The 19,889-nt window shown below is 49.8% G+C and overlaps 1 protein-coding gene across 3 annotated transcripts in view; it reads right to left on the bottom strand.

The window, feature by feature from the left end:
- The window catches only part of VWA2 (von Willebrand factor A domain containing 2), a 78,826-nt gene that overhangs the window by 24,304 nt on the left and 34,633 nt on the right, over positions 1–19,889 (bottom strand). For all 3 annotated transcript variants that reach the window (XM_033943830.1, XM_033943832.1, XM_033943831.1), the window contains exons 5-7: positions 6,419–6,528; positions 4,168–4,362; positions 2,668–2,801 (exon numbers count right to left, since the gene is read on the bottom strand). In XM_033943830.1, coding sequence (XP_033799721.1) covers positions 2,668–2,801; positions 4,168–4,362; positions 6,419–6,528 — 439 coding nt within the window. The remainder of the gene's footprint in view (positions 1–2,667; positions 2,802–4,167; positions 4,363–6,418; positions 6,529–19,889) is intronic.

The following is a 19,889-nucleotide window of genomic DNA, read 5'->3' as shown; positions in this document are numbered from 1 at the left end:
GAAGGCATAACAGCTACTAAGGCCAAGGGGCAACAGCCGTGCCTGAGCTGCTGTCCTCAGGAGGCTACCACATGTGGCTACAACACACACTGCAAAAAGTGTGTGTGCGTAGGATTACCGTATTTTATAATGAATAAACATGGATGCATGGCCCCGCCCTGTTTTACCTCAGCCTCGTCTTGTTCCACCTCCAGCCCCACCCCATTTCACCTCCAGCCCCACCCTGTTCTGCCTCCAGCCCCACCTCATTCTACTTCCAGCAACACCTTGTTCTGCCTCAGCCTCGCCCCATTTCACCTCCAGCCCCACCCTGTTCCGCCTCCAGCCCCACCCTGTTCTGCCTCCAGCCCCGCCTCATTCTGCCTCCAGCCCCACCTTGTTCTGCCTCAGCCCCACCCCATTTCCCCTCCAGCCCCACCCTGTTCCGCCTCCAGCCCCACCCTGTTCTGCCTCCAGCCCCGCCTCATTCTGCCTCCAGCCCCACCTTGTTCTGCCTCAGCCCCACCCCATTTCCCCTCCAGCCCCACCCTGTTCTGCCTCCAGCCCCGCCTCATTCTGCCTCCAGCCCCACCTTGTTCTGCCTCAGCCCCACCCCATTTCCCCTCCAGCCCCACCCTGTTCCGCCTCCAGCCCCACCCTGTTCTGCCTCCAGCCCCGCCTCATTCTGCCTCCAGCCCCACCTTGTTCTGCCTCAGCCCCACCCCATTTCACCTCCAGCCCCACCCTGTTCTGCCTCCAGCCCCGCCTCATTCTGCCTCCAGCCCCACCTTGTTCTGCCTCAGCCCCACCCCATTTCCCCTCCAGCCCCACCCTGTTCCGCCTCCAGCCCCACCCTGTTCTGCCTCCAGCCCCGCCTCATTCTGCCTCCAGCCCCACCTTGTTCTGCCTCAGCCCCACCCCATTTCCCCTCCAGCCCCACCCTGTTCTGCCTCCAGCCCCGCCTCATTCTGCCTCCAGCCCCGCCTCATTCTGCCTCCAGCCCCACCTTGTTCTGCCTCAGCCCCACCCCATTTCCCCTCCAGCCCCACCCTGTTCTGCCTCCAGCCCCGCCTCATTCTGCCTCCAGTCCCACCTTGTTCTGCCTCAGCCTCGCCCCATTTCACCTCCAGCCCCACCTTGTTCTGCCTCCAGCCCCACCTTATTCTACTTCCAGCCCCACCTTGTTCTGCCTCAGCCTCGCCCCATTTCACCTCCAGCCCCACCCTGTTCTGCCTCCAGCCCCGCCTCATTCTGCCTCCAGCCCCACCTTGTTCTGCCTCCAGCCCCACCTTATTCTACTTCCAGCCCCACCTTGTTCTGCCTCAGCCTCGCCTCATTTCACCTCCAGCCCCACCCTGTTCCGCCTCCAGCCCCACCCTGTTCTGCCTCCAGCCCCGCCTCATTCTGCCTCCAGCCCCACCTTGTTCTGCCTCAGCCCCACCCCATTTCACCTCCAGCCCCACCCTGTTCTGTCTCCAGCCCCGCCTCATTCTGCCTCCAGTCCCACCTTGTTCTGCCTCAGCCTCGCCCCATTTCACCTCCAGCCCCACCTTGTTCTGCCTCCAGCCCCACCTTATTCTACTTCCAGCCCCACCTTGTTCTGCCTCAGCCTCGCCCCATTTCACCTCCAGCCCCACCCTGTTCTGCCTCCAGCCCCGCCTCATTCTGCCTCCAGCCCCACCTTGTTCTGCCTCCAGCCCCACCTTATTCTACTTCCAGCCCCACCTTGTTCTGCCTCAGCCTCGCCCCATTTCACCTCCAGCCCCACCCTGTTCCACCTCCAGCCCCACCCTGTTCTGCCTCCAGCCCCGCCTCATTCTGCCTCCAGCCCCACCTTGTTCTGCCTCAGCCCCACCCCATTTCACCTCCAGCCCCACCCTGTTCTGCCTCCAGTCCCACCTTGTTCTGCCTCAGCCCCGCCCCATTTCACCTCCAGCCCCACCCTGTTCTGCTTCCAGCCACGCCTCATTCTGCCTCCAGCCCCACCTTGTTCTGCCTCAGTCTCGCCCCATTTCACCTCCAGCCCCACCCTGTTCCGCCTCCAACCCCACCCTGTTCCGCCTTATTCCGCTTCCAGCCCCACCTTGTTCTGCCTCAGCCCCACCCCATTTCATCTCCAGCCCCACCCTGTTCCGCCTCCAGCCCCACCCTGTTCTGCCTCCAGCCCCGCCTCATTCTGCCTCCAGCCCCACCTTGTTCTGCCTCAGCCCCACCCCATTTCACCTCCAGCCCCACCCTGTTCTGTCTCCAGCCCCGCCTCATTCTGCCTCCAGCCCCACCTCATTTCACCTCCAGCCCCACCCTGTTCCACCTCCAGCCCCACCCTGTTCCGCCTCCAGTTCTGCCCCATTCCATCTCGTCTCTTTTTTTTCCAACCTCCAGGCCGCATCTGGAGGGCCTCCTGCATGAACAGATGCATGCAACATTATCCACACATACTTGTTGAAGGCCCTCCAGATGCAGCTGCTGCTCAGGGATTTCCAAAACCTAGATATACTGTGACTTTTGGAAAGTCCGTTCAGGAACACGGACAGTCTTCTAAAACCAGGATATGTCTGGGTTTTCCCAGACGTCTGGTAACCCTATGTGTGCACCATATGTCATTTTCTTTTCTTCTAAAGTGACAATTTGACACCGTGTTTCTCACTCTCTGAGGCCACCCCTACGTGGGCAGTCCCGCATGGTTACCTGGGGGCACTGCACTGCAGACTGTGGTGTTTGTCAGTGTGCTGGACAGCCCGTTCACCGCATCGTCCACGTGCTCTGCAAACAGCACATGCTGCTCCATGGGGTCACTGGCCAGAGAGTGGAGCTCTTCCCACCTGCACAGCAAAACACAGCACCAACACCTAAGCATGCCACCATCACAGAGCTCAGAGAAGCATCTGTTTATCAGGTAAGTGGTCTTTAAGCAAATAATAACCTAAAGGTCCTTATTTTAGAAATTCCATTTGTGATCTGGAAATATAAATGCCTGCACATGAAAACCTGGTTTCGGAAAGCTGGTATTTACATGTGCAAATCTACATTTTGCGTATATTGCAAGGGGCAAGGTGAGTGTAGTGTAGTGGTGTAGTGAGGGGAGAGGCAGGGGGCAGATCGCCCCAGGCACCATCTTGGTAGGGATGCCATCTTGGTAGAAGTTCCGTCACCTCTCTGCCCCCCCACCCCACCATGCCACACTCACGCTCTCCCTTTTTCTCCCTCCCTCTTTAAATCTTCACCACCGCAAGCAACTTCTCTGGCATGGTTCCCCTCTGAAATCACTTCTTTTTTCCAAAATACTAGGACTAGGGATCAATCAATTAAGCTACTAAGCAGTAAAATTAGAACAAATTGGAAAAAATATGTCTTCACTCAATGTATAATTAAATTCTGGAATTCGTTACTAGCGAATATGGTAAAAGCAGTTTGCTTAGCAGGGTTTAAAAAAGGGTTGGACAAGTTCCTAAAAGTCCATAAGCCATTATCAAGATGGGAAAATCCACTGCTTATTTCTAAGATAAGCAGTATAAAATTTGTTTTCCTCTTTTGGGATCTTGCCAGTTACTTGTGACCTTGATAGACCACTGGGCTTGATGGACCTTTAGTCTGATCCAATATGGCAATTCTGCTTATGAGCAAACTTAAGCAATGAAATACAAATGAATATATGTGAAATTCATGGGCACTGAATGTAAGTAAAGATGTGCATGCAAGCATTATAGCAACAAAACAAAGAGAAAAGTTCCAACCTAAAACTTCAGTAAAAAACAACCGAGAGCAAACAAAACAAAACTGCAGATCTGTACAAGACGTAGGCAAAATTTATTGTGACAAAATAATTATATGCAAACCCTTTTACCAATCAGGGGACCCGACACGGTCCGTGTTTCAGACAAACCTTCGTCAGGGGTCCATGGTAAAAAAAGGGGGGGGAAACAAAAAAAGTCACAAAAAACTGTAGAGTTTTTTTACCATGGACCCCTGACGAAGGTTTGTCCGAAACACGGACCGTGTCGGGTCCCCTGATTGGTAAAAGGGTTTGCATATAATTATTTTGCCACAATAAATTTTGCCTACGTCTTGTACAGATCTGCAGTTTTGTTTTGTTTGCATGCAAGCATTATGACACATACATTAGGAAATTTGACAATCTTGACCATATATGTGTGATAGAATAAGAGGGACATGCCTGGAACATCTCACCTCGGAAATCTGACTCCTACTGCAAAGATTATGACACCGCTGTCCTTCAGCTGCTGGGCCAGGGGTAACAAAGGGCCCTGGGATTTCCCATCAGACAGAATGATGAGGACCTTGGGGGTGGAGGAGTCTCTTCCACCAGGGTAACCTTTCCGTAGGACATACTTCAGAGCCAGACCTGTCTCTGTGCTCCCACCTCTGAGGGAAGTCAAAGAGAGGAAAATGCAGTCATTATTCCATGCAGGAAAAAGGAAAGGTGGGGGTGAGAGGAGCACATATGGGGTCTCTGGAACTAAAATACAGTCTTTAGTAGCTTACATAAGAAGGTTCTTAAAACCCTCAAGTAAAAATCATGAGAAACTGGCAAGATAGAATGTAGACTTTCATTCCAGCCAAACTGGATTGGTTGAAACAAATTGATCTCCTCAATACAACCTTTTTCAAATTCACTGCTCCTTTTTGAAAGATAACATCAGTAAGAAATAGGGCGATACCAAATATTCATAATCAATTTGGCCCTGAATCGAGACCCAATTACATTATTTGTATTCGGCCGAACAGGAATTTACATATTAATACAAATAATCAGGGGCTTTACTGTGCTAAACCCAATATCCATTATTTGTATTCGATATTCGTATTCAGCCGAATAATATTTTTCATGATTTGTATTTGGCCAAATAGTACGAGGGTGATTTGAAAAGTTGGGTAGAAAAGCAAGTGAAACAACGTAGTCTCTATTGAGGGCTATACACATTATCCAGCGAGTTTCCAGTTTTTTCGTATTGTAGGAAAAATATCATACAAAATAACTGAAAACTTGCTGGACTAAGCATATAGCCCTATATAGAGACTACGTTGTTTCACTTGCTTTTCGATCAAACTTTTCAAACCACCCTCGTTATATTTGGCCAAATACGAATCATGAAAAATATTATTCAGCTGAATATGAATACTGAACTCAAATACAGGCAGTCCACCGGTTAAGAACAGGTTTTTTAAACCGTTCTTAAGTTGAATTTGTATGTAACTTGGATCCTAGTATTCTTCCCACCTTCTCCACCTCCTTTAGGCCCCTCTTGCATCCCTTTCTATCCATCCCACTGTTCCCTCTCATCCACCACACCCAACATTACTCCCTCTCATCTCTCTCTTCCCCATTCATCTCTACCTCACATCTTTCCCACCACCATGTCCAATAATTCTCTCTCCTTCCCTATGCCCAACAATTCTCCTTTCTTCATCTCCCAATGTGCACCATCTCTTTCCCTCTCACTCAGACACCCAATTCACCCGTTCTATTCCCTCCCCCACCTCAGCATCTCTATCCTTCACTCCCTCCATTCTTCCATCCTATGGCTCATGCTCCTCTCCATCCCTCCATTCTGTGTCCCAAGTTCATGCCCCCTCCCTCCTTCCTTCCATCCTTTGTCCATCCTGTGTTCCAACGCACCCCTCTCTCTCCCGCCCTCCCTTCATTCTGTGCCTCAAGTACGTGCCTCCCTCCAGTGGGTGTTTACGTTCTGGCAGGCTCCCTCCTCCTTCCAGCCTCCGGCAGCAGCTCCCACACCAGAGGGAAGGCTTCCAGCTCAGCCACAGGACATGCATAGGAGCCGCTACCCGTGGCTTTATGCAGAGAAACGACTGTGGCTTGAAGGAGGAGGGAGCTGGCCAGAAGGTAAACTCCCACCGGAGGGAGGCACATACTTGGGGCACAAAATGGAGGGAGGGAGAGAGAAGGGTGTGTTGGAACTGGGGAGGGAGGAAGAGGGGCGCATTGGGATGCAGGAGGGAGGGGAAGGGGTGCGTTGGGACTCAGGAGGGAAGGAGAGGGGTGTGTTGTGATGCAAAACCACCTGAAAAAGTGAAAAATGTGAGTTTTGTAGCTCGGTTCCTTTTTGGCTGCCCTTAGAGGACCATTTTTGTAAAATCCAATATATATGTGTGTAAGTGATGGTACTTCTAAAAGCACATTGCAAAGCCTGTGGCCCCTCTTTACACATTCACAGACCCGCACGTTCACAGGCTCTCTGTTTTTTGGAACGGGCTTCTCTTTAAACTGGCCGTTTCCTCTGTTCATGCCACCGATACACAGGTTCCGTTTTCAGTGCTGAGAGAAAACTCCCAGAAGCGTTTCTCATTCCCCCCCACCCCCCTCATTTCATTTGCTTTGCTTTTCTCAGATTCTTCCATATTTCGTTTTTTTTTTTTGAGCCTGTAACAGAATGAATAGGTTCATGAAACGGAGCTCTACCTGAACGCGATTTTTCGGGTCTCTCTTTTCACTTCCTGCCTGGAGAAGTAAGTGTCGAGTGGAAATTCCAGCCAGGGTGTGGCGCTGTACTGCAGGACCCCCACTCGGACCTGATAATGAGATAAATCTCATGTTAGACAGGAAGACGCAGCATGTAAGACATAGACATCCGCCTCTTGGTCCCCCTCTCTTAGCATCTCTCCTCTCTAGCATCCACTGCAGGCCCCCCTACCCCGTCCCCATCATCTGTCCCTGCTCCTTTTCCCTCTCATTTTGCCCCACCATTTCTGTCCCATTCTCTTGTACCCAGTCCTTTTTTCCCTTCAACATCCTCTCCTCCTCCCTGCCTCTTGTGTCCTCTGCCTTACCAAGACTTTACTCCTCACAAGGGTTACCAGATTTTCATAAATGAAAATCCGGGCCCATGGCCCCGCCCACAGGCCCGCCCTGTTCTGCCCGGCCATGTTCCTCCTGAGTCATGCCCTGTTTTTACCCCAGCCCTGCCCCCCTCGTCGAGACTACATCTACGCATGCACTGTGCATGACGTTACCGCGTTACATCCGCTCATGCGCAGATGCTGTCCTGGACAAAGTGCCAGGTTTTGAAAAGCCATCCGGAGCCCCGGACATGTCCTCGAAAAGGACACGTCCGGGGAAATCCGGAAGTCTGGTAACCCAACTCCTCGCTGCAGCAGCCGAGTGGCAGGAGCCGCTCTTCCTCTTCTGAATTAGCCCCCCATGAATACCCTACAGAGAACATTTTCCCCCAAACCTGTCCTGGAGACTCTCATCCTCTCCAGCATTCAGGAATTCCACAAGGAATATGCTCCCGATAGGCGTACATATACAGAACATAAAAATGTATTTCTGTAACGCAAAAGTTCTATGCGGTTTGCAAAATAGACTAAAACACTACACATATACAGCTGAATATAATACATTCATTTCCTAAGAATCTTGTGAACAAATACGTTTTCAGTTGCTCCTCAAATGCTGATGTGAGCATTTATGAGAGAGGAGTATAGGCGTTGTGCCAGCAGACAGCATTCATTTTCCTTGTGGCACGACACTCTTCTTTGATTGATTTGTGGTCAGATTCATTCGAGTGTCAGTATACCTCGCATATCATCATGAAACATAGAAACATAGAACATGACGGCAGAAAAGGGCCACGGCCCATCTAGTCTGCCCACACTAATGGCCCACCCCCTAACTACCTCCATGAAGAGATCCCACATGCCAATCCCATCTTTTCTTAAAATCTGGCACGCTGCTGGCCTCAATTACCTGTTGTGGAAGATTATTCCAGCAATCAACCACCCTTTCGGTGAAGAAATATTTTCTGGTGTCGCCATGAAATTTCCCACCCCTGATTTTCAACGGATGCCCTCTTGTTGCCGTGGGTCCTTTAAGTAAAAAGAGATCCACCTCGATACGGCCTGTGACATATTTGAACGTCTCGATCATGTCTCCCCTCTCTCTGCGTTCCTCGAGTGAGTATAGCTGCAACTTACCCAGCCGTTCCTCATACGGGAGATCCTTGAGTCCTGAGACCATCCTGGTGGCCATTCGCTGAACTGACTCAGCTCTCAGCACGTCTTTTTGGTAATGTGGCCTCCAGAATTGTACACAGTATTCCAGATGGGGTCTCACCATGGATCTGTACAACGGCATTATGACCTCGGGCTTAAGGCTGACGAAACTTCTACGGATACAGCCCATGATTTGTCTAGCCCTGGATGAAGCTTTCTCCATTTGATTGGCAGTCTTCATGTCTTCGCTAATGATCACACCCAAGTCACGTTCTGCTACAGTCCTTGCTAGGATCTCACCATTTAGGGTGTAAGTCCTGCATGGATTTTTGCCGCCAGGACTTACACCCTAAATGGTGAGATCCTAGCAAGGACTGTAGCAGAACGTGACTTGGGGGTGAACATTAGCCTGAGGCAGGCCTGTTGGCCGAAACATGCACATGTCGAGTCAATTTGATGTTTCAACAATAAAGATCGTCATTTCACCAGACGGATTGAAGGACACTTTTTTAGTGCACATCATTCTCTTTCGAACAATTCCACTCTGGTTGTTGCAGATGTGAGCATTTATCCCATACTGCAGCTTGAAACAACAGGAGACACTGATGATATTTTTTTATGACAACCTTTGACTGAAGGAAAGGTAAATACAGCCTGCGGGCGTCGAGTGTACCATGAATTAACAAATGTGAACGAATCCACAATATAATTAGGTGCAAGGCCGAACAATCTATATATATATATAAAATCGGAGGTATGTATGTGTGTATGTGCCGCGATCACGCAAAAACGGCTTGACCGATTTGAACGAAACTTGGTATGCAGATCCCTCACTACCTGGGGTGATATGTTCTGGGGGTCTCGCGGCCCTCCTGCACACGTGGGCGGAGCTACAAACATAAAATCAGATTTCACCCATTCATGTCAATGGAAAAAAATGTAAAAAGCTGCCATTCTCACAGTAATTCACAAACGGCTTGACCGATTTGAACGAAACTTGGTATGCAGATCCCTCACTACCTGGGATGATATGTTCTGGGGGTCTCGCAGCCCACCTGCACACGTGGGCGGAGCTACAAACAGAAAATCAGATTTCACCCATTCATGTCAATGGAAAATATGTAAAAAGCTGCCATTCTCACAGTAATTCACAAACGGCTTGACCGATTTGAACGAAACTTGGTATGCAGATCCCTCACTACCTGGGGTGATATGTTCTGGGGGTCTCGCGGCCCACAACTCTATTTTGCTTGCTCAAGGGTGGGTTCACCCAAGAATTTATATGTTCTTGCTCCAGGAGGTGAAACTAAAATTGTTGTTTATAATCACGTTTTGCGTTAGTTGTATTGTATTCATTTTGTCAAATATTTCACTTTATAATTTGAATATTGTACTTTTTATTAAGCTGTAAAAAAATACTTTCATTCACCACTATAAAGTATCTTTATTTGAATCCATTTACAGTGTTATTGCTATAATTAAATACCCGTGCAACGCCGGGGCATCAGCTAGTATCTTATAACAAATGCAACCAACTTTAAATTTCCCACGAGCCTCGACTGGCAACCAATGCAATTCATGGAAAAAAGGGGTGACATGATCAAACTTTTTCAGATTAAAGATCAGCCGAACGGCAGCATTCTGAATAATGTGCAATCTACATAGATTTTATGAGTAACCAGCAAAGTAGACAATATTACAATAATCCCAACTGGCTCAGAACCAATGACTGAACCAATAATCTAAAACAGTGTCCCACTGCACAGGGCAAGAGGCCGGTTGGCCCCAGCGACATGTTGCGGATACCGCTGCCAGCACTCAGGAAAAAAAGCAGACTGGCGCACTCAAGAGGGGCGGGAGGTAGCTGTGGGACTTGGGGGGGTGAGAGAAAGTGCTGAACTCGAGGGAGAGGGAAGGGAGACGTGCTGGATCTCCTGCAGGAAAGAAGGGGCACTCAGGAAGGACAATGAGAAGGTGCTGGACTCGTAAGGGAAGGGAGAAAGTGCTGGACCCACAGGGAAAAGATGGAGGAAGCCAAAGGGAGTGGGACTGGATATATGGTAGGGAGAGAGACAAGAAGTGAGAGACTATGTCAGAGCATAGGGGACAGTATGGAAGTCAGGGGAGGGAGAGGTGGTGGACCCTTAGAGGGAGATGGAGGAAAGAAGAGGAAGAGACATTGTATGTGTGAGGGAGGAAGACAGGTTGGGCTGACCCAGTAAAACTATATTCTTTTTTGGCACCAAGGCACAATGAACCTGGTGCCGTGGCCAGAAGTGCACAGATGTTGATGGCCGCACATGCGTGGAGGCCTTCCAGCCGGACCCTGAACCTGTTCCTTTGCCGGTGGAGGAGAGGAGTAGAGTAGTCGGCTGATAGCCTAGAGCAGTGGTTCCCAACCCTGTCCTGGAGGAACACCAGGCCAATTGGGTTTTCAGGCTAGCCCTAATGAATATGCATGAAGCAAATTTGCATGCCTATCACTTCCATCATATGCAAATCTCTCTCATGCATATTCATTAGGGCTAGCCTGAAAACCCGATTGGCCTGGTGTTCCTCCAGGACAGGGTTGGGAATCACTGGCCTAGAGGACGTCCTTATTGCCGCGAGAGGCATATCCGGTAAGCAGTCAGCCAGTGCCTCTCCTCCTTGCCGACGTCTCATGGCTCACTTGGAATCTGGAACACAGTTTGCGATACACTGATCTAAAAGATGAGCCATTCCAATCTAGGCATATCTGTCTTCATAGCACACATCCTGAACACTGGACTGCCTAGGGCAGGGGTGTCAAATGTCGGTCCTCGAGGGCCACAATCCAGTCGGGTTTTCAGGCTTTACCCAATGAATATGCATGAGATCTACATACATACAATGAAAGCAGTGCATGCAGATAGATCTCATGCATATTCATTGGAGGAATCCTGAAAACCCGACTGGATTGTGGCCCTCGAGGGCCAACATTTGACACCTCTGGCCTGTGGAGTAACCAGTAGGAGGCTCTGATTTATGAATTTTAGATATTAATAGGGTTACCAGATGTCACCCTACCAGATGTCCTCTTTTTAGAGGACTGTCCAGGTGCCTGGAGGGATTTCCAAAACCTGGCAGTTTGGGTTTTGGAAGGCCCCCAAACTCAGAGCCGCAGACATTGACACGATGATGTCGCAAGCATGCGCAATGATGTCATCGTGTCGCCATCCGCCAATGTGCAGAGGTCCTCCAGACACAGCACTGAGCTCAGGGAAGGAGATAGAAGGTCTGCGTGGGAGGGGGGGAGGGTGGGGCCAGATGTCCTTCCTTTTTTAAAGAGGAAATCTGGTAACCCTAGCTGTTAAGACACCTTTTATATAGATAGAAATACAGGACTAAGCAGTCAGAGGCAGCGCTCTCCGCTAATATTCAGCTGCCCTTATTAGTTAATGCCACTTACTATCACCACTAATCACGAAACAAAGTCAATTATTTTGTGGGCGATTCATGGGTGGAGTCAGCACTTAATCGTCTGAGTCGAGCAGCCAAACTGGACCGTATAAAAGTCAGTCCTATTTTTATGTGGTCTCATTTAGGTTAAGTGATGAATAAGAACGTAAGAATAGCCTTATTGGGCCCTTTGCAGGGCCACATTTTGCACTTGTAGGTACTTGGAAGGCCTCAGAAAAAATAGTTCATGTCTTATTAAAGAAATGACAATTTTGCATGAGGTAAAACTCTTTATAGTTTATAAATCTTTCCTTTTGGCTAAGTCTTAATAATAATATTGTCATTTATATGATCAAGAAACAGTTTTATTTTACTTTTGTGATTATGATAAACATACCGAGGACCTCAAAATAGGACCTGGCGAGCCGCATGTGGGTCCTGGGCCGCAAGTTTGAGACCACTAGGTCAGACCAATGGTCCATGTAGCCCAGAATCCAGTCTTCACAGAGGCCAATCCAGGTCATAAGTACCTGGCAAAACCCCAAATAGTAGCAGCATTCTATACATTAACATTGCACTTAACTGCATAAGAGTTAGCCGTCTGGTTCCTGGACATAACCCAGCACTGAATACCCAGGGATAACACTGCCAGCAGCTAAATATCAACCCCGCGGTTAACTGGACTTAACTGTCTGGAGATACGCACATTCTTATGGATAGTTTCAGAGATGTTTTCAAATGGTATACACTCTGCCACTAATGCATCTATTCTGTGGTCTCATTCTACGTTTCACAGGTGTTACTGTGTTTGAAGGGAGGGACTCGTAGTCTGTGTGGGACCAGGTCACTGTGCCCTTCTGCACCTCCCCGGCAACTATATTGGGACTGAAGAAAATGCAAATCAATACATTTCTTCATGAAAAACCAGGGCAGCTTGCTATGGATCCTGCTGCAGGCCGAAGCTGCACTGTTGCCCAGTAGTGCTGCCTGATTCAGGGGAAAAAAATTTTGATTAGATTCGATTTGGCCCATTGAATTGATTTTTCAATTCGGTTCAATTCACTTTTCCCACCCAATTGGGTATCTTTTTTTTTTTTTTTTCTCAAACGTCCCGGCAGGTTTATTTTGTAGCCTCTTCACCCACCCCACCCACCCTTTGCCCTCACCAACCCCACGCCAGTGCTGTGGTGTAAACAAAATAAGCAAAAAAGATTTTCCTCTCTCTGTTAGATCCTAGCTCATGCTCGCTAACACCAGTTTTGACAAGATACATACACATTTCAAATCGGACATATTGTAATTACAAAATAGAAAATAAAATGATTTTTTTCTACCTTTTGTTGTCTGGTCATTTTATTATTCAGATCATGTTGGTCCCAGGCTCTGGTTTCTATTTGTCTTCTGTTAACTCGCTCACCAGGGTCTCCTGCCCATTTGAAGTTTTCTTCTTTCTCCGTGCTCACCATTCATCTTCCATCTCTGGACCTTCCTTTCCACTGCCATATCCAACATTTCTGTTTTTTCCCCCCACTGTCTACCATCTCTCTCTTTCTGCCTTGTGCCCTGGGTCAAGCCTTTCTATTCCCCTGCATGCAGCATCTCGCCCTTTCTCCACTCCATTATGTGTAAAATTTCTTTCTCTCCAAGCACCATCTCTCTTTTCCATGCATGCATTTTGCTTATTTATTTTGGTGACTATTACATTCCTGTCATCAAATGTAACTAACCCTAGGGTCTGGCATCCATTACCCTGCTATTATTCTGAGCAGACTTATTATTCCAAACTGCTCACCAATTACAGGCAACATGTCGGCTCATAAAGGGCTTACAATTGCTGGACTCTTCTTCAGTAAGCTGTCTTCATACAAGCAACATTTTTGTGTAAGCTACTTCTTAGAAAGTTTTGGGGTTGGTTGTTTTTTTTTTTTTTAAAGTTGTCTGTTTCCTGTTTTACAAAAGAATAATCCCTTCTGGCAGCATAAGAAAGAAACTTTGTTCTGTTGGTTTCCCCATCAACAGGCCTTAATCACAACTGCCTCATTCAATAGGGATGCTCTTCTGTCTTCTTTAATGAGGATGGGAAGCATTCTGGTAGTCCTTCTGGGGTTCATCAGTAAAGTAGGAAAGCAGAACCACTAAGCTACCCAGCTTCACAGAAAGGACGTGGTTTAAGACGTTTGCTCCTATAAAGACAGACAAGGCAGTAGGTTGTAAAGCAACCAACTCAATAATGCTACATTGCCTGACCTCTCATGGCATCCTCTCTTCCCCAGAGAACAAAAACCAAAAGAGACTGTGGAGAATGATGATGTTCTGGATGCAACTTTATTGGTGTATTATTCCAAGACAAAAAATACACTTCCACATATGTTGCGGTATACCATCTGTGTTTCGGCGGACACGCCTTCCTCAGGGGTCCAGATTGATGTAAATACACAAATGTGGATGAACAAACAGATTTTTTAAAATTTTTTATAATTTATATTCCGCATATCCTACAATTCTATGCAGATTACAAATTCTTCAGGTACTCAAGCAATTTTCCCTAACTGTCCCGGTGGCTCCCGCTCTATCTAACGTACCTGGGGCAATGGGGACTAAGTGACTTGCCCAGGGTCACAAGGAGCAGTGCAGGATTTGAACCCACAACCTCAGGGTGCTGAGGCTATAGCTCTAACCACCGCACCACACACTCCCAAAGACAGTGGAGTGTTTTTCAAGTTTGCTCTACATAGGAGCGGGTTTTTCTATCTGTTTGTTCGTCCACATTTGTGTATTTACATCGATCTGGACCCCTGAGGAAGGCGTGTCTGCCGAAACACGGTCCTGTTGCACCGCAACATATGTGGATGTGTATTTTTTTGTCTTGGAATAATACACCAATAAAGTTGCATGAAAAACATCAGCGTTCTCCACAGTCTGTTTTGGTTTTTGTTCTCTGGACTCTCTTTTCTGTGGAGTTACTGAGTCATCACCACCCCCTCCTTTTTTGTTGCTGATCCTTTCTTCTCCTTCAGTCCTAGCAGGGCTATGCTTTCCTCCTCTTTTCTGCATGCTCTCTCTCTCTCCTCATTGCTCAGAGTCCATCTCCTTTCTCCACAGTGCGCTTCTGTTTACCAATCCTGAGCTTTCCAGTGACTGTGGTTCCTGTGGCTTCAGTAATCCAGCGGCTCCTGCACAGCTCAGGACAGCAAAACAAAACCGCATGACCCAGAACATAAGAGTTCTCCTAGGACAAGCAGGATGAGTCAGCCACATATGGGTGTTGTCCCAACAGCTCCCAATTTACGGATAAGCTCTCCAATAGCTCAGAGAGATTTTTTTTTTTTTTTTTTTCTCTGAGCACGTGCAGAGCCCGGGCCCCACTGGGCATGCCCGAGCCCTACCCATTTCCCCCTGCTTCCCCTTAATCCCCAGTCTTTAGTTTCCGCCCGTTCCCATCGGTCGGATTTTTCCACAGCTCTCCATTTTTCTACAATCAAAACTTGTTCTACTTACCATCTTGAAGATGCCAGAAACATCAAAGAAATATCCGCGCTGCAGGAAAAGGATGAGCACACTGGACCCTCACGAGTTGTGCGTTCGCTGCTTGGGCACAGCACACGAGGAACAGTGTTGCATGCTCTGCGTCCGTCTGTCTCCACGGGCACGCAAGCTGAGGAAGAGGGCACTGAGAGACTTCTTGAAGAGAAGTGAGGCCCGAGAATCGTCCTCCAGCAGCCATCCTCATCGGAGTGTAGCAGCGGGGGATCCACAGAAGAATCCAGTGAGGAGCCTCCAGGACATCCTGGCTCAGTCGACCCCCCCGACTGCAACTTGCCCGGTCGAGAAATCTCTCCCGGAGGTCTTGCATGCTGTCGCTAGCCGTCGGCCCCTGCAAGAAGCCGATCGGGGTTTGCCATCCGGCCCCCCCCCCCTCCCGAAGTCATCGGGAACACCATCGGCCTCTGCCCGAATGGGCACATCGCTGGGGGCGCCTCCCGGTCTCGCACCTACCCCCACGTGTGGACCGGAAGAGAAGCCATCTCCCTGCTCCTCCACAGCCCGATCCAGCGTGAAGCCACGCCCCCCAGCAACGAGGGAGCAGCAAATGGAAAGGGAGCCCAGGGAGAAACCAGCCTGCATGCAGCCACGCCTCCCACCAATGGAGGAGCAGCCAGCTACCGGCCTAACACGCCCCCTAGCAACGGAGGAGCCAATCCCCGATCGGCCATGCCTCCCAGCAGCAGGGGATCGCCGCCCAGGTCCGCCCCTCCTGCACAACCAGCCAACCAGCAGCCAGACCCGCCTCTCCGAAGAGAGAACTCCTCGGGGAACCCCTCCTGACATCAGCAGGCAGGGAGATTGCAGGGGCACGCCTCCCCGATCATCTCAGGATGCCGGCTCAGCTACAAGCAGCCTGAGAAAGGGGCACAATGAGGCACGCTGCAGGGAGAAGAATCGGGGTTCAAAGGTAAGTCCTATCTGCTTGTTTTTGGGAAAAAAAAAAACCTCTGATAATCTGTTGCAGCTCCGAGGGCTCTGCCCCACCCTCCTCCCAATCTGAATGTTAAGGAGAAAGAATCTCTCATGCTTCTTTCCCTTGGAGGGGACCTGCAGATCTCTCCCCCCAGTAGGAGACATGCTGCCCCAGAGTTCAGCTTATAAAGGACATGCTGAAAAAAAAACAAAAAAAAAACAAAAACAACTCCTCGATGTTTCTTTCTCTCTTGGGGTCCTGCAGAGTCTACAATTCACACCTTTCTCACCCTGCCCCCCTCCCCCTCTCATGTTGGGAACGAGGAGTCGGTTTTTTCTCAGCAGGGTGCTGATATCTTCAGAGATGCGGCAGGTCAGACCTTGCCTCTCCAAAGGTGGGGTTTTTGAAACTCCTCAGTCTAAAAAGCTGTTTGCTCTTCATAATACCTAGGCAGAGTGCTTTTCCAGCTAGTATGAGGGACTCTGATACTTTCATGATTTCTACAGCACTGAAAGGCATATGTAGCGCTGTACAGTTTAATATACAATAGGCAGTACAGCAGGAGAAGCCCACGCAAGAGGCATTATCTCTCCCCTTTTCTCTGCCTACAGGCACAGTGGGAAACGCAGCCAGGAGCACTGGCACAGATGAAGGGGTGCACCCTGCCCCCTCTCTGCAGCCCCCCCCCCCTCTCAAGATGGACAGAAAAGGGCGGTGAGATACATGGAGCCACCCAACCAGTCAAGTGGAGCAGCACATGTACCTGCGAACCACCAGGGGTGGGACCAGCAGCCACAGTTAATCCTCCTGCTGACCCACTCCTCTCTCAGCGGGCTACACTCCCCACATTGCCCTTTAGAGGGAGCCACGCACAACAACATGGCGCGGTCCAGCGGCATGCCATGCAACCAAGCAACGGAGGAACAAGCTACACACCAGCCTCCAACCATGCCCCGAGTCACCACCCCCGAGAAAAAAAAAAAAATAAATAAATAAATAAATAAATAAAATAAAATAAAAAACCCCACAAACGAGGACTCACCCCAAGTCCCTCCAGAATCTCACAGCTTTCTCAAGATCCACGTGGGTGGACAACAAGTACCCAAGGCAGAGTACTACAAGGCCTGAACTACCAGTACCAGTACTTCACGCAGGCAGTGGTGATTCCAGCCCACAAGAACCTCCTGGACTGCAGAGACAAGATTTGGCTGCCTCCCTCCTCAGGGCAACCAACATCAAGGAGACTGGGATTGAAGTACCAGATCTTTCCAGCCCAGGGATTCCACAACCCGCAGCAGCCATACATGGACACTGCGGTAGCTTAAGAGAAACAGGGCAGCACGACCCCCCCCCCCCCCTCCAACTACCGTCAGGGAAGGACCTGAAAAACCCTGGTTTCCACGGGGAAAAAGACCTTCAAGGGCGCAATGCTGAGCGCACGTATTGCTGCGCTCCAGTTCCAGATGCGGCTTTATCAGGAGGCCACCCTCCATCTGACGATCTAATTTTCCCGCAGCAAGGAGAGGACCTGCTTCGGCAAAATCAATAGAGGCGGTGACGAACAGAGGAGATCACCAAGGGGTTTCTACTCCAGGAACCCCCGCGTCACCATGGACTCTCAACGGCTCCAAGAGCGTTCACAAAGTGCGTGGCAGTGGCACATCCTCGCCTTCAAGGGGTGCGCGTCCTATCTTATCTCGACAGCTAGCAGCCCCGTCAACCACCATAACCCTCCTCCAAGAACTGGGGTTCCTCATCAACTACATGAAATCCCACCTGATACCCACCCAGGGGATATCGTTCATCTGGGCAGTCATCGACACCACGCAGACCAAGGCCGTCCTACGGGACTACCAGATCGACGCCATGACATCCCTGGCCCAGTGCTTCCCTGCCAGCAGCTCATCGTCAGCACGCTCCGGTCTTTGTTGTGCAGCACACCTGACTACTCATGTGATCCCGGAAAGGGCACCTCAGACGTCACTGGGACCAGTGTACCCAACCTCTGACCACCCACCTACTGTAGCTCAGGGCCTTAGGGAATGCCCGCGAAACCCTCAAACAGGCAGGGCAGTCCTCACCCAAACAGAAAACCAGGTGGCCTTGCACCATATCAACAAACAGGGAGGGACAGGGTCAACCTCGCTATGCAAGGAAGCTTGCCACATGTGGGAGTTCTCCAACTCCATTCAATGCCCCATCCAGGCAACTTACCTCCCGTGGGAGCAGAACGACCTGGCAGAAAGACTCAGCCACCAGCTGGATCCCGATGAGTGGTGTCTCAACCCAGCGGCGATGAAGAAGATCTTCAGCACCTGGGGCACACCGAGTATCAACCTGTTTGCAACCGAACCGATCTCAAAATACTCGACCTTCTGCGCAAAGAGATCAACCCTTCGCCGTCTCAGCCCCGACGGTCTGTCTGTGAGTTGGAACCAAGGTCTCTTATATGCCTACCCGGCACACCCTAAGTCCTGCAGAAGATTCTTCAGGACAGAGCATTGGTGATCATGATTGCCCTGTTCGGGCCCCTGCAACCATGGTTCCCGTTCCGGCAAGGGATAGCGGTTCACCCTCCTCTCCCCCCTCCCGATCAGTGCAGTTCTCATTACACAACGCGGGAACCTTACCCTCCACCACAACCTGCGTTCCTTAGCTTGACCGCATTGATGATGAGAGGATGAACCTACCACAAGACGTGAAGCACACTCTTATGGCAGCCAGAAGACCTTCAACCAGAAAACGCTATGGGTTGAAAGGGAGAAGGCTCCGCTACCAGGGCACAGACACGCAGCGAGACCCCTACAACTGCCCCATACCGGACATCCTGCAGTACATACTGAGCTTATCTCGGGGGGACCTAAAACCCACTTCCATCAAGGTCCACCTAAGTGCAATCGCAGCATACCACGCTGGCCTAGACAACAAACCAGTGTCGAGGCATCCAGTAATCACAAAATTTCATGAAGGGACTGTCCAATCTGCACCCACCGGTCAGACCACCACCGCCCGGATGGGACCTCAACTTGGTGCCGCATCAGCTCGCCTCGACCCCTTCAAACCTTTGGGGGAGGCAGATCCCGTATTCCTGGCCGGGAAAACCCGGACCATCGTCTCTGCCTACACACTCCCCCATGAGAACAGGGTGGTACCCAGAACCACCCCCGATTCTTGCCGAAGGTAGCTTCAGCGTGCCTCCCGGCACTCTACATCTTCCCACAGGGAGGCACACTGCCACCTCAGCAACACCTCCTGACTGTGTGTGGGCCCTGACTATGCAGCAGATTAGACAAGCCTCAATTGTTCGTCTCCTACGACCAAAACAGACCAGGACTTCCGGCCACCAAACGCAGGCGCTCGCGCTGGATATAAGAGTGCATCTCCTTCACCAAGCACTACTGCCTCGACATAGCATTCCACGCTCCAAATGCATTCGGCCGAGCAGTCTTGGAAGTGTCTCTTCCCTCCCAGGAGGGACAGCAACCACTAGCACAGCCTTGACAAACACTGATCAAGTAGGGTGTTATAAATATCGACAAACACTGATCAAGTAGGGGGTTATAGATATTGATTAAGTAGGTCTTCCAGCACTCCTGCCTAGACTGAATGTGGAATAGGCAAGTATGAATTCTCACATGCAAGTACGAATTGCCACTGTTGACCAGTTGGTTTCTCACTGTTCATTTATTGTCATTGACCAGTTTCACTGTTCTGTAAGTTAAGTAGGTCTTCCAGCAATCCTGTCTAGTCTGAACGTGGAATAGGCAAGTATGAATTCTCATATGCAAGTACGAATTGTCACTGTTGACCAGTTGGTTTTCTCACTGTTCATTGATTGTCATTGACCAGTTGTCGCTGTTCTGTGAGTTAAGTAGGTCTTCCAGCACTCCTGTCTAGACTGAATATGGAATAGGCAAGTATGAATTCTCACATGCAAGTACGAATTTTCACTGTTGACCAGTTGGTTTCTCACTGTTCATTGATTGTCATTGACCACTTGTCGCTGTTCTGTGAGTTAAGTAGGTCTTCCAGCAATCCTGTCTAGCCTGATTGTGGACTA

Source organism: Geotrypetes seraphini, chromosome 4, assembly GCF_902459505.1.
Source record: "Geotrypetes seraphini chromosome 4, aGeoSer1.1, whole genome shotgun sequence".
In the NCBI taxonomy this organism is placed as follows: domain Eukaryota; kingdom Metazoa; phylum Chordata; class Amphibia; order Gymnophiona; family Dermophiidae; genus Geotrypetes; species Geotrypetes seraphini.
Note: the sequence above shows the minus strand (reverse complement) of the source record. Positions and strands in the feature narration are given on the sequence as shown.